The sequence below is a fragment of the Lygodium microphyllum genome, chromosome 10 (genome assembly GCF_053477565.2).
Source record: "Lygodium microphyllum isolate KBCC chromosome 10, Lygodium_microphyllum_v1.1.10, whole genome shotgun sequence".
NCBI lineage: Eukaryota > Viridiplantae > Streptophyta > Polypodiopsida > Schizaeales > Lygodiaceae > Lygodium > Lygodium microphyllum.
The window spans coordinates 28,654,776-28,670,374 of record NC_141144.1 but is presented as its reverse complement, the minus strand read 5'-3'; the positions used below and the strand labels follow the sequence as shown (position 1 = coordinate 28,670,374).

General features: G+C 40.2%; 1 protein-coding gene across 2 annotated transcripts in view; it reads left to right on the top strand.

Moving 5' to 3' along the window:
- The window catches only part of LOC148029832 (inositol hexakisphosphate and diphosphoinositol-pentakisphosphate kinase VIP2-like), a 269,020-nt gene that overhangs the window by 69,414 nt on the left and 184,007 nt on the right, over positions 1-15,599 (top strand). For both annotated transcript variants that reach the window (XM_087686139.1, XM_087686140.1), the window contains one exon: positions 11,574-11,666. In XM_087686139.1, the coding sequence (XP_087542265.1) occupies positions 11,574-11,666 (93 nt within the window). The remainder of the gene's footprint in view (positions 1-11,573; positions 11,667-15,599) is intronic.

Genomic DNA, 15,599 nt, shown 5'->3' with positions numbered 1-15,599 from the left:
ACTTGGATTTTTGACATGCTAAACGAGTCTCAATGAAGTTATCTGTACATGTTCATAATGTTGGCAATAAAAGAAATGTTCAACTGCACTTAAAGAGGTTGCCCGTTCTGTATGTTATGTATAAGGAGATTCATGCATTTCTAGAATTAAGCACTTTCTGTTGAACAGGAAGAGTTACAAAAAGATGATTACTCATGAGAAGATAACAGTCTTTGATGAAATAATCTGGATAAGAATCTCCTTGTTATAAGCTTATCCAAATTGTTATAAAGTTAGCACGAGAAGATAATAGTCTTTGATGAAATAATCTGGATAAGAATCTCCTTGCTGTAAGCTTACCCAAACTGTTATAAAATTAGCATCTTAGTCGTAAGTATTGTTCATTACTTGGAAATCTTCATGATGAGCCATTGCAATAGTTGCAATGTGAGGCACTCTAGAAAGTGTATCGACAACTAAATTATGTTTCCTTGGAGTGAACATGCTTTAAGAATGAAATATAGATTTTTTTTTTTTCATTTTATATGTTTCTCTTATAAATGCTTTTGAGTCTTGAGATACTTTAAGCTTTGATTATCGGTTTTTATAAGGATTTTTTTTAAAAAAAGAACATGCTTTGATATCTTCAAGGCATAAACCATAGCTCCTTTTGATAAATGTCATACATTTTTTTTACATAATTTAGATAGCAGCTTTCAAATGCTATGGTATGGCCTTCTTGATTTAACATTGTACTAATACAATCACCATAAGTATTTGCTTCCACTATAAATGACTTTACTAAAATTGGAATGATAAAAATAGGTCAATAACTGAGGGATGTCTTCAGTTTTATGAAAATTATATTTTCTTTCTCTCCATTGAAAGAAGCTATTCTTTTTCATAAGGTTGTGAGAGGAGAAGCCATATGTACAAAATGCTTGGTAAAGTGGCGATAATAGTAGCGTAAGTCAGGAAAATGTTACACCTTATGTGTATTACAAAGAGTAGGCTTTTTTTGAATTGTTTTGATTTTCTTAGAATCCATTTGAATCCATTTGGAAGATATGATATGCTCAATATAATGTATTTTATGTATGAAAAATTCACTCTTTTTACCATTTATCAAGAGTTTATATCGTCAAAACAATTGTAGAATAATCTCTAAGTGTTGATAATGCTTTTCTTTATTCTTACTAAAAATAAGAATATCATCAAAGAAATAAGGCACTAAATGACTTTGAAAAAGAGGATAGGCTTTGGCGGATCTCTTCATGTGTCTTCAAGTAGAATGGAACCTTTCTTTTGTTCCACTATATCTCCTATTTAATCAATATGGCTTTGCCTCTTTGATGCAAATGGGCTTCTTTTCTTGGATTCTTTGGGCTTTTCAACACTTTCTAGTTTGAGGAATTGCTTGTGAATATTTTATCTCTCTCTTTTAAGGCTTTGAATGGCTTCAAAGATAGCACTTGGATCTTTCATTAGGATTCTAGGTTTTAAAAAAAAGCTTAAGCACTCAATGCAAGGGCTAAAAACAAACAAACTTATAAGTGTAAGCACTAGTAGTGTTGGGGTGAGGATTGAGACAAAGCTTTATTTGTTAGCTTTATCCTCGTGTTAGCTTTATCCTAGTGTGTGTAAAAGTGCATCTTTAGGTGTTGCAAAGAAATTCCCTAATACAGAAAACAAAAATAGAATCGTATGACAGAGCATAAATTGATAATATAATACAGTTAGGGTTATGGTAACTCAGAGACAATTAACATAATGAATGATCTGGAATGAATAAAGCAAACACACTATGGAGTGAATGAATATTGTATCTTAAGCTCTCGTGTCTCGAGGATCGAGGCAAAGGTAATGATCTAGAGTGTGTGTCATACTTCGATGGATTCGGAAACGCAACAAAGAAACCTTTAAAGATGTCTGGTAGCAAGAAACATAGTAATATAGATGTTGGAGATAGACAAAGGAGAAAAAATTTGCAAATGCTACCTCTTGATGATGAACGATAGCGTGGACGAGATCAAAAAAGGCAAAACACAACTTTTTGATGATTGTAGAGTAAGAAGCGGTAGTAGTAGAGACCAAAGATAGAAGAGGTTGATCGTGAGGATGTTGCAGCTGCAAATGTAGCTTGAAATCAAGCTGTGAGGCTGAAATGTAGCCTCTTGAAGTATTTTCATGATGGCTTGTTAAGGAACAATATGACTTGATCATTAGGGGACTTAGCAACCTCTGTGGTAGAGAACTTGACGAGAAGTTACCGATACTCAACTAACTTTACTTTCAAGTTATCCCAGTCAATGATTTTGAAGTTTTGAAGCCCATGGTCAAGATTTATTTGACGGTTTCTATCCTAAGTCACATAAATATTAGCCAAGTATGCTGAATGCTTTGAGGCTAAGTCAAAATGTTGAAGGTAAGAATGAAACTCAGGCAATAAACCTTGCATTGGCTTGACAATAATGGAGGCACTCCTAGCCTTCCCATGAGCGAACAACCTTATATGAAACATGTAGGGGATTGGGTTGGGGTTCCAGTTCGTGCATAATATTCCATAGATTCTTTGAGTCAAGGACATGTCTTATCAGATTTGACCAAGTAGAAAAAAGAACCATGAGGTGTCAGGTGGGTAGGGTAAGAATGATACTATGGATAAGGAGGTGGTTGAGGGGATAAGATGGAGGAAAAGGAGAGGGTAGGTAGGTAGAAATTGATTGAAAGTGTTCAATGGGTACTGATTGATGAGGAGGCACTGGAACATGAATGTTTCCATAAGGTGTTGGTGGAGGTGGAGGCATCGGGATACATAAGCCCTGTCCAAATGTCAGTTGGGGCAAAGCAAAATGACCAAATGGTCCACTAGGCAAAGCCATGGAGGCAAATTGTAGTACCATTTGTTCCACACTTGATAATGGCTGGTGGAACCTAGGCCGTAATAAACCTAAAACTGTGGGGATGGGAGGATGAGCCCCCACCATGGGTACAACACCAAGCTAAGGAAAAGATGAGGCCCTAAATTTTGTGCATAAGGGTGAAGGACCTCCCAGTGTGGTGTGTGAAGACATGTGAAATGCACTTAATGGATATATAAAGGAAAGTGTAGTGGAAGAAGAGGGAGAGATGGGTTAGAGATTAAATGGATTTGTGAATATAGTTGTGGGAAATGTTTTGGGTTTTTTTTATCCATTAAATGCATTGAATCATAGCAACATGGAATGACTAGTTTTGTATTCCTTGTCCCTGTTCCGCACCTCTATTCACCATTCCATGCCTATTTCATGTGATTGTATAGCCTCATGGAATAGCAAATCATGGCATTTTCCATCCTGTCTCTCGTTCCAGTTTCTCATTTCATCTTGCTATGCATCGTATTGAAATGAAGAAAGAGATGATTCGCCTTCTTCAAAATAATCTTGAAATGAAGAAATTGAAGAAAAAAAGGGGAAAAACTTATCGGTGGTTGAATTAATCTTTTATACTCTTCACTTTTCTTTGAGTTCATAAACAAAAGTTTGTCTTCTTCTTGACCAGCGAATTTTTATCTTGATTGCGTAGTCCCTTGTTTATGAGAATCACAAAATCTTGTGGAAAAGAGGAAGTGGAATCAAAAAATTGAGAAGTATGAAACTACGTACTTGACATAGGAGTAAATGGGGGTAGAGATGTGAATGGTATAGATGAGAGAGGTAGAGAAGTAAATGGTGTGGATGTAGATGAGAGAGGTAGTGAGATGAATGGATTGTACTTCATGCGCGTTTTCATGACAAGGTGGCGAGTTCCTTGTGGAGCTTCTGTCCTTCTTGTAAAATCATTAGACCGGTGCATTGAATCTAAAGTGGAAAACTTAGATTTACCTTCAAGTTGTTCTTCAGCCTGACACAACTATGAGGTTGTACTTGGTTCATGAAATTTGGTAGGGTCTTTGGACTCCATGGTAGTCTAAAGTCTCTTTGACCATGTTGGAACTTTGCGGAGCAAGCTATGAGACCCACTTTTACTTGTTTCTCGATGGATTTTGCTCAAGTGAATGAAGTGATGTAGTGTTCGAAGTCATCTTGCCCTTCTGTAGTTCTTGCTTCTTGCGAAGGGCTCTCAAATTAAAGGCCTAGGTTTTTTCAAAGAAATCCTAGCTTTGGTACCATGTAAATATACAAAAAACACAAATACGATCGTACGATAAGGCACGTATTGATAACATAATATAGTTAGGGTTAGGGTAATTGAGAGAGAATGAACATAGTGAATAATTTGGAATGAATGAATCTGAATAATACAATGCTCATGCAGCAAACACTCTATGTAGTGAATGAATAGTGTATCTCAAACTCGTGTCTCAAGGATCGGGGTAGAGGTAATGAGTTGGAGAGTGTGTTGTACTCCCACGGATCCCAAAATGCAACATGGCAACCTTCAAAGATGTCTGGCAGCAACAAATGCAACAATATAGATGCTGGATCAATGTTAGACATGCAAAGGAGAGAGAGAATTTGTAAATGTTGCCTCTTGCTGATGAATGAAAGCCTAGGCAGGATCACAAAAGTCAAAACATAGCTTTTTGATGATTGTGGAGTGACAAGCAGCAGTAGTAGAGACCAAACATAGAAGAGGCTGATCATGAGGGTGTTGCGGCTGCAAATGCAGATTGAAATCAGGCTACCAGGCTGAAATGTAGTCTGTTGGAGTGATGGTAGCAGGAACAAGGGGTGTTGGTAGTGTAGGAAGGTTGGAAATAGGCGCTAGATGGGTGTAGACAATGTTGGGTAGCTTCAGGTGAGATGTCCTCCGCGAATGCTCCAGCAATTGAAACTTGCAAAAACGAGATCAGGTTGAGTGGGAGGACAAGTTGTCTATTTATAGAAAGTTTGGGGCCTCCCAAATTGGAGTATAGATGTGGGACATTGAAACTCTCAAACCGTGCCCGTTTAAAAGAAATGGCAAAAATTCATTAATTACTTGGGTTTTAGGGTTGTTTAATGAAAGCTAATGATAATTTAGCTCAACAAGTGTGAACACTTTTACACCACTTATCATTAAATAAGAATCAAAGGGTTACGTACACAACTTTGCTTATATATTTAGACCCTATCACTTGTACTTTGATATCACCTATCATTATTAATCTATTTCTTTTAGTATGTATATATATAAGAGTTCTTTTTTTTTCGTAAAAGGTAATTGTATTAATTACGAAAAAAAGTACAAGATTACATGATTACACGAGTACAAGAGACACGAGGGCCGTAGGCCAACGTGTGGGAAATCCCCGAACTAGTATACTAAAAAGGTTACACTAATCATGGCAAGGACCCAGAGGTAATTGCCAAATGCCAGGAATGCAAATCCTCCCGAGGGAGCAAGTCAGTGTGCCTGATGAGATCTAGCTGCCAATGCAAGAGCCCTTTAAGCCTTGCAATATGTCGCGGTACATTAGAGGCCGAATCAAAGAGAAAAGCATTTCGGGTGATCCAAATGTGCCAGCATCCCCAGTATCTGAAAAAGTGAAATAAGATCTTCATATGTAACGGTGGCGGTGTGGGATACTTTGGGCGCACAAAAACCCAATTGAAAGGAGTCAGTGAGGACCCCACCACTGCGCGCCAGATTTGCGACAAGAGAGACCAGATATTCTTGGCGAGCGGGCAAGAAAGAAAACGATGTTGGGCCGATTCCGCCGTAGTGGTGCAGAAGAAACAATTGCCATTCGAGATTCGACGCTTGGAAAGGGCCGAGGCAAGAGGAAGACCACCAATCATTACCCGCCACAGAAAGACCTTGCATTTGAAAGGTGCCCTATTCTGCCATCCCTCCATCAGCGTTGTCTACCACCATGACAGTGATTTCCGCAGGCCCCAAACAGTATTAGCTTTCACACCCAGCCATTGGTGATCTTTAATGAGAAGATGATACACCTGATTAGTAGAGGCCTTTTCCAGACTCAACCGGCCTTCAAGGTCCCAGTCCTGCCAAGGGCGATCCATAGCCAGGGCAGGAAAGGGTTGCCTACCCTGAAGTTCCGACGAAAGCTTCCCCCATAAATAACGGTATCCGCGCGGGATCCTGAAAAGTCTCCTAGCAGTCCGAAACGATGCGAGGACATTGCGAGTAGCAAGGGTAGCATCCGCAATCGAAGTCACACCCAAACGGGCCATGCGGTTAAATCTTGGTCTGAGCTGATGTTTATCTTCCCATGAAAGTAATCTGGATACTGCCAACAATTCCAGCTGAAAAGAATTAGTCTGCAAGCGGTCCCCTACAGGATGCCAACGGGCCTTTTGGAGCACCACTTTCCAAGAGCCGATCAAGTGCAGTAACAAAGAGGAAGAGGGACTGGAAAATCGAGAGTCAGCATTAAGGACATGCCACCATGAGGCCCGAAGCCGTGTGTTACCCTGGCGGAGCCCGCTGTCCTCAAGAAAATAACGGGCTATGATGGTCCACGGGTGATGATCCACACACATGGCACGAAAAAGAGACCAACGAAGAGCCAGCATATGAGTTTCTGCATCCAAAATAGCTCCACCACCCATGCGCTTAGGGGTACATGCATGTGACCATGAAATCCAGGAAATGCCTGCCTGTAGTGAATCTTTCTTCCATAGCATGAAACGAATGGGATGAGTGAGAGCCTTCAAAGTAGTGGGCGTCCATGGCAGTAGTGGCAGGAAATACGTCAGCATTGGTAGCATAATTGTCTGAGCCACTTTGAGGCGGACATGGAACGGCCAGGCTTGCGACTTCCAATACATAAACTTCGCGGCCAGTTTTTGTGAAATCCATATATAAGAGTTCTCTCTATATAAGAGTTCTCTCTCTCTCTCTCTCTCTCGTTCTCTCTTCACCTCCATCGAGTTCCATCTGCCATAGCATGCTAGTCACACACACAAGCTCCATACCCAACAGTGATATTAGAGTAGTCGATCTTATCTGTCCTTGTGCTAGTAAAGAAGTAGCTTGCATGCACATTGAAGAAGAGGACAAGAACAAGGAGAGGGTTTGCAGCTCTTAGGACTGTTGCACAAAAAGAAAACATTGTGCGCCAACAATGCTTATGTGCTTGTGTGTAGCTCATTTCTCTTGTTAGTTGTTTCCCTTAGGATTGTTATGTCAATTATGCGATGCTGCACATATTGCATCTGCTCGTCATTGACTTGACGTATGCCGTGTTGCCGTTTATTGCTACCACCCGTAAACGCCAATGAATTGTCACACAACCGGAGCATCTACTTGACATGCAGGCAACGCATCTCAACAATCGGAGCATCTACTTGACATGCAGCCAACACATCTCAACCGGAGCACACAACCGGAGCATCTACTTGACATGCAGGCAATGCATCTCAACAACCGGAGCATCTACTTGACATGCAGACAAACACCAATGAATTGTCACACAACCGGAGCATCTACTTGACATGCAGGCAACGCATCTCAACAAGGTGACCTTCATTCTTGCTAGACATGCCATACTCCATGTCTCATCTTGCCTTAGCCATGTCATGACCTAGTGACTCTTCCTGCCTGCATTCTTAGTTGATTGACCAATCGTTCTTTCTCATCACGCTTCAGCTCGTGGCTTTGTAATCACATGGATAAGGTCTTTATTAAACCTTAGGCAATTAATGTTTAAGTATTGGCTTGTAATGGGATGTGCACATACATTTAGGGCTTTCCAAATCTGAGCCTAGTTCCTTCAAATTTCATCATCAAAATTTGGGGTTTTTTTGTGTTGGAGCCCTCAAACATTCAAGTAAGACCTTTGACAACATGTTAAGGATGGCCCAGGTTCTTTCCTTCGACATTAGGCAAAAAATGATCCACTTAGTGCCAAGTGTTTGATGCAATTGATCAACGTGGACCGCATTGTCCTTGAGCTCAATATCAACAGGAGATTTTAGTCTTGTTGAAATTTGTAAATATAAAAATAACTAAATAAATTAATTAAAAATATAAAAGATAAAATTAAAATATAAAAAATGTGTTTGAAATTAGACATTGGCCATGCACATGCATGTGTTAAGACCTTTCGCTTATTCAGTGATAGTATAGGGTCCTTTGCTCGAATTTAAATCCTCAATGAGTTGTATTTTATTTTGTTTTCTTTCCTTCTAATTCGTAAAGGAGCTATATTTCAAGAGGGATTATAACCATTTCCAACGTGACCTTTGAGTTGATCACGAAAGCTATATCCATATATTTGGCCTTTGGTCTTGCGCCTAGTGTATTTGAGCCATGTTGACTTTTGATCAGCCTCTAAGCTATGCACACATTTCTTTGAATCATGTCTTACATTGGGTCCTTGAGCTTGTTAATAGACCATGTCATGACTGTCGTTTTGTTGCATGTTTCTCAATTACATATCTTCTTTTCTAGAGTTATTGTGTTGGATTAGACATCATCTCTTTTAGGTAAGACCTTCTCTATTCCCTTTCTTTATGTTTTGTGTCATAGGTTGAGTCACCCATGACTTGAAGGGGAGTTTGTTAGCTTTTCTCATGTGTGAACGCACATTATTGTGTGTAAAAGTGTGTATTTAGATGTGAGTACCTTTCATACCACTTAGCTTTAAATAAGGGTGAAAGGGTTAGATACATAGCTTTGCCTATTTTCACACCCTATCACTTGTACTTTTATACCATCTATCATTATCAATCTATTTCTTTCAATTTGTATACGTGCAAGAGTTCTCTTTTGTTTTCGTGAAGATAATTGAATTAAGTAGCAAATATTTACATCAGACCATCAGGTTAGCAAAGAAAACAGATGAAAGTCTACCAAGACTTTAACATAGAAAAATCAAGTTCTCTCTCTCTCTCTCTCTCTCTCTCTCTCTCTCTCTCTCTCTCCCGCGCCTCCCCCCCTTCTCACCTCCATGGAGTTCCATCCACCGTAGCATGTTAATCACATATTCAAGCTCCATACCCAATAGTGATACCACTGTAAATGCCCCAAACAATAATGTGGTATACTCAACGAACTATAGTATTCATTTGTTTTCAAAACTTAATATTTTTAACTCCCATAACATCGAAAGTCATTTCCAAGGGGAATTCAATGCTCTTGATTAAGATTTGTTCTAGGTACCCATTGGCACCTATCCACAACAACTACCAATGTCCCTCCTTGCAAAGTATAGGATAATTTGTAACATCATGCCACACAACTAACTTCATCTCACATGTGCACAACTTAAGTGTCCAAAGAGCATTAAGTAAAAAATTTACCTCATGACAATGAGACACAACATGAGCTATACGTTTATAGAATGAAACATAGAGGGATGGGTATCAAAATCACCTTGCAGCCATAGAGCCGGGCAAGGTTACCCTTGATAGTAGTATCATGGGTTGTGCTTATGTTATGAGCGCTAGTGTCCCATACCAATCAGCCCACAGCATCCCGTGTGTCAAGATGCATGTGGGTGTAGATTGCAAGTGTTGTGATGACACAAGATGTGGTACGAATCAGCCCAAGAGTCCTATTTGTGGGAGTCTATACCACCCTATCCTAAGGGCGAATTCATATTGCCACCAAAATGCATTTTTTCAAGCTGAAGATTAACATGCATGATTTGTGCAGGATATGGGTAAGTCCATTAGTGGCAGGGGCTCAATGCTGAGAGCTACAGAATTGATTAATTATTTAATATGTTAGTGGAAAGTGTGTCTTTAAATAATTTGGGGATTTTTGAACCTTAATTTCGAAAGTTTCATCACAATTATTAAATTTGGGCAGTTGGCCAAAGTTTGGGCATAGGACAACTGCATTCAATATTTTTGATGTGAAAGAAATATGCTTTTTAGGCAAGAAAGCTAAGTAAAAGCTGATCGTCTAGTTTTAGCATTAGTCATGGATCAGCTTTCAGCAATTGTGGCAGTTGGGAGAAGGGGCCAGCAACTTTCTAGGCAGTTGTGGCAGTGGGAGTAGCAGTTGTGGCTGTCCTGCATGCATTGCCAGGATCTTCTCTCTGTCTTTGTGCAGTTTGTTGTGACACACCTACTGTATTCTCTCTTTTGTGTGCAAGGGATGGGGATGGACAGCATCATGCACGGCTGAGTTGAAGTGTTTGGTAACTAGCAACAAGTTGAAGCTTCTTTGCTCAGTGTAGACCTGCTGTCTAGGCTTGTGTGCAGCACTTTCTCTCTCCAGAGGGCAGTGAGTTTGCCATAGGCAGTAGTCATGGTTTGCAAGCGAGTCCTTTTTGAAGAGATTATGCAGAAATTGACGTTTGTACACCAGATCTGGTCAGTTTTGAGACTGTTAATCACAGTTGGTGAGAGCAGCTTGTAATTTAGTGATAGTGAGTAGGACGGGTACACAAACAAGTTTGCTAGTTAGAGACTGCCATTGGCTGGAACTTAAGGTTTTAGAATTGGCTTCTTCATACTTAGTTTGAATGACTCTAGTAATCTTAATGAAATACAACAAGGGGTGCTAGGCTTTGGGCCCAATATGTGTCTTTTGCCTTTGTGTGGGAGCATTCTAGCTCCCCTTGTGTAAGACAATATTGCCGAAATTGTAGTTTAGATAAGTGCTTTTGCAAGTTAAGTACCGCCTTTTTGCAAGTTTGAAGGCTGATCTCACATACATAGTCATAAGTGCACCAAGGCTGTAGCCTGTGACCAATGCTTTGGGCACCCATTTTGGATGTCCAAGGATGTAAGAACAAGCATATTGAAAGACAATAAAGGCAAAACATGCACGTGAATGTAGGCTGGTTGAAAACCCCATGGTGTTTGTCTTTTGCAACGCTTTGGGTTTTAAAAATTTTCTTACTTGTTTGAGGGTTTTTGTGCATATAGTATATAAGGATACAATGCTAATTCATATTGTCTAATATATGAGGGCACACTATTGAAACCTTATTAGTGATGATATGTTATCAGCATGGAGCCTTTGAAATAAGTTAAAGAAATAAGCGCAATTGTCTAATATATGAGGGCACACTAGTGAAACCTTATTAGTGATGATATGTTATCAGCTACAAATGGAGCCTTTGAAATAAGTTAAAGAAATAAGCCCAATCTCACCGTAGTAAGATATATTGCTAAGAGAATAATGAAATTAAAAAAATCCCTTATGTTTTAAGAACCTTATACACAAATGCTTGATGCTCATACTTGGTCCCTACTGTATTTAAATGTGCACACATGCATGCTTTATGTGGATCATGCATCATATTATCTAGCATGCAACCTTGGCAAGCTACACAAAATATAAGAAAGAACGATTTTGTTTTGTATAAGCTCCTTTAGGCTGAAAAACCTTTGTTCAATTTGTAGTGTGTCCATTGCTTTTTCATTAATGATGTATAAGGTAGATAGTCCTCAATACCAAGACAATTAAACAAAAGTTCAAGAGTCGTATTGGAACACTTCTGACCTAGGAATGTGCATTAATGATGAATATGGGCTACTCAATATTTTTATGGGTGTTTTAATTGTTGATGTATAGACGAGAATGTCCTCAAGGCCAAGGCAATAAGGAAATATCAAAAGCAGTATTAGAATGTAACTGAAAAAGAAATATGCACTATTGCGATTTGTTAATAGGAGGGAGGGACAACCCCTTCTGTTCTATTTTGACAGGTCTATACAGTTGGGCAAGAGTATGCACATGCAGAGGCACGCAAATCTCCTGTAGTTGATGGTGTTGTTATGAGAAGTGCAGATGGAAAAGAGGTCAGGGTCATGCATGTTACCTTGTTGCTTGCTTAACCTTTTCATAACTTTTTTTTTTTTGGGTTTGAATGGTCATTTTTAGACCGCAAGTTTCACACATTTTATTATGTTTAGGTTGTGTGACATGGAAAGAGTTCATGATGTTCATTGTTTGTCGTGAAGACGTTTGAGGCTTGTTTGTGGTGAAAATCAAGTGCAAAGAGTTAGTTTGTCTAAGTCTATTAAGTGACAGGTAAAAAGAAGTAATCAAGTGCATGGAGCATAAGTTGGAATTGGTATCTCTTGATCTTTGGAATTGGACCTTCTAAAGAGATAGGTGCATTGTTGACGAGCTGCTGCTGATTCATTGTCCAACATTAATGGACATGTGCAGTTTTATCTACTGTGATGAGTGTCTCTACAACAATTGGAGTGAGAGGATTTGAATTTTCAGCCATCATCTTAACATACAATTATGAAGTTGGGGGAATGGAAGTCAAGGCAAGAGAATGAAGGGTAGATGATGGAGGAGACAACTGCAAGTGGTACAGAAGATGATCAGTTAGGCAGTGCTGTGAAACCATCCTTCAATTACTTAAAAGGGTAGTAGAACTTCAAAATGTAAAGCCAATCTGGCTCTGTAAATGAATACTGACCACAAGAAGTGGAGCTAGAGTGCTCTGGTATAGTTGCACCATTTTCACCTAGACACCAAGATAGATTGTCCCAAAAACCTTGCAATCCTTGTGGCATTTTCTTTAAGTTTATTGCATGAACATTTGATACAGAAAATAAAACTTGGAATCCTTACAGTTTAGTAGCATATGGCCACAACTTATATGGGGGAACCATGCTGCGTCCGAGGGTTTATGATCGGGTTGCCCGCAAGGGCAATGGCACTCTGGTTGTTGCAGTAGACAATTGTAGGAGAATCACAGGGGAATTCAAGCGCAACTAGCAAGCTCCTCAGATAGATGGCCTCAATGGTACCATCAAAGAGAGCCCTATGCTCAGCCTATGCTGTGGAAGCCGCCACCGTCTCTTGCTTACAGCTTGGCCAAGAAATGGGAGTGTGCCCAAGGAAAAGAGAGAACTTCCATGGGAACGTTGGGTATCAGGATCTCTTGCCTAGTCAGAATTGGTGCAACCTTGCAAGCATAAATCCTGTCCATAAGTCAGTTCATAATGAAAAGTACACCGCAAATATCTCAAGACACGAAGAAAGCAATCCAATGTGACATCCTAGGCGCTGAAAAATACTAATAAAGAACACTAATTGAGTGTGCTAAATTTGGCCTAGTATGAATCAACCAAAGAAGCTTCCCTACAACAAATCAATAGATGTGTACATCGAAGGGCTGACCTAGGATATTCTTTGATAGATGGACAATGGGATCAAGAGGTGTGGCCACATGCCGTGTCTAATCCGTGCAATACTATTCCACCAGCTGAAGTGCATACTTTTGTTGTGAGACAAATGCTTCTTCCAAAATGAACTACCTCCATCCCCAAGAAATAAGATAACATGTCGAGGTCAATCATCTCAAAGGTAGAACAAAGCGTGGCTGGAATTTCTGCTATGGCAGTAGAATCAAAGTTAGTGATAAATAAATTATCGATATACAGCAAGATGTAGTTGACCCCCGCGCATGTAGTGTGCACATAGAGATTTGGATCATAGGGGGTAGAATGGTATCCACGAGTTTATAAAAACTTATCCATCATGTGGAACCAAGACCTCGAAGCTTGCTTCAGTCCATAAAGAGATTTTCAGAAACAGAACACCTTATCCACACAGAAAGAAACTCGGGTGGTTGCTCCACATAGACTTCCTCCTCCAAATAACCATTCATAAAAGCACTCTTGACATCCATTTGGTATAGCGGCTAACCATGATGACTAGCAAACGGAAAGATGTTATTCGAGCATTGGGTGTGAAGGTCTCCTCATAATTAATACCTAGCTTGTGGCGAAAACCTTGCACTACATCAGCCTTTAGCTTGGTCCTAAAAATCCACTTCATTCCAATGACCTTCTTGTGACTAGGACAATCCACCAAGGTTCAAGTCTCATTTCGGTTAATATTATCTAGTTTCTTCTCCATGGCCTCACGCGAGTCTTGGAGAGCCTCTTGCCAACTCTCCGGCTTGAAATGTGCAATGTAATCAGCCGTAAATACTGAAGTATATAAGGCCTGAGGGTAAGCTGAGTAGATCTTCTAGGGCCCTCCGAAGAGCAATCCGATGGAAGGATCCCCGAATCCTGCATAGTCTACTAATACCAGTGAGGGAATGGGTCTCACGGAGGGGACATGGGAGCGGAAGAATTTGTAGGAAGGTTAGGGGCGGGTAGTAGACCCGGTTGAGAATGCACAATATCTGATGATGTGGGCTGAGGTAAGGACTCAGAGTCTAGTGTATAAGACTGTATTATGTCTCTCTCATCAAAGACATCTTGCCTAACGATCACCTTGTTTACTAGAGGATCTAACAAACAATAGGCTTTCGCTTTGGAAGAATAATCCACAAAGATCAATAGATCAGCTTCTTGGGGAGTGAGCTTTTCTATCTTGTCATTAGGTGTGTACGTGTATGCATGACTCCCAAAGACTTTGAAGTGGGAAACAACAAGCTTCTCGCCAAAGAATGCCTCATAGGGAGTCCGCTGAGGGACAACAGCTGTGGGCATCGGTTGAGGATGTAGATTGGAGTGCTAATAGCCTCAAACCATAGACGATTGGGAAGCTCTGTTGCAAACAGCATAGAGAGTGCCATGTTCAAAACTGTACAATTTCTATGCTCTACGACTCCATTCTAAGAAGGGAAGTTGGTAGAGTGATGTCATGCTCCTGTAGAAACTTAGAAAACTCATGGGAGATAAACTTGCCACCGCTTTCACTCCACATGGTATGTGCAGGAGGTCCAATCTGGTTATCGACTAGCAACATCCAAGCATTGAAATAGATGAAAGCATCAGACTTGTGCTTGAGAAAGTAGACCGAGATATATTGAGAGAAATCATGCACTATGAAAAAAAGGTAAAGTGTGCCATTTAAGGCGGCGGTGGCATAGTCCAAATACATCATGACATCATACCGAGTAGCTCGGAGCACCCTGGGACCAATAGGCATAACCCAATTGTAGCATAAATAGCTTCAGCCCTGAAGTTTCCAGCAGCATATAACCTTTGTAAACTGAGCAAATCAGTGCTCAATCCAAGCTCAAATCCATAGGCAGACCATAGGCATACATTCCCGCATGTATAGGCACCAACCGGGCATCAAATGCCAAGACTTGTAAGTGTAAAATTGAAGTAATAGGTGGCTGCCCTGTTTTGGACAGATCTAGGACTGTTCAAAACCGTCAATGGCTGAGCTAAATCAGCTCCAAATGCATCTCCAATAAGAGGCATAACATTCACAAGTGATCCGGTATCAATAGACATCAGTAGAAGCATCACATAAGCCATAGGCATACAAATACATGCTGTCTCAGACCTGAAATCTGTTGCAGAATATTCTATCATCAAAATTTGGTAAATCCGACATCACCAACTCGTTCGGAGCGTGCCAAAACCCCAACTTAGACCCTTATCTTGCTTGAATTGGGTTCCGAATGCTCGAGATATGACAAAAAGAGTGATTTTTGAGCCATTTTTGCAAATAGGCGCAAATAAAATGTGAGCATGCTATTGTACTTGAGGGGCTAAACCAGGGTGGGTAAGGGATAAGCAAGAGCCCAATGAAGGCCTACAATAGGCCTACACAAGCCTAGGACAAGTCCAAGCAAGAGGTGAAGAGAACAAGCTTCAATGATGGAAGCTATGGTTGCTTCTTCATGAAACCCTACTGTTCATGTCAAAGAATGGTTGAGAACTGAGTGAGAAGCAAGCTCTCATACCTTGTGTAGATGTCGGGGAAGGTCGAGAAGTGCTCGTGAATGACCTGCTTTGATA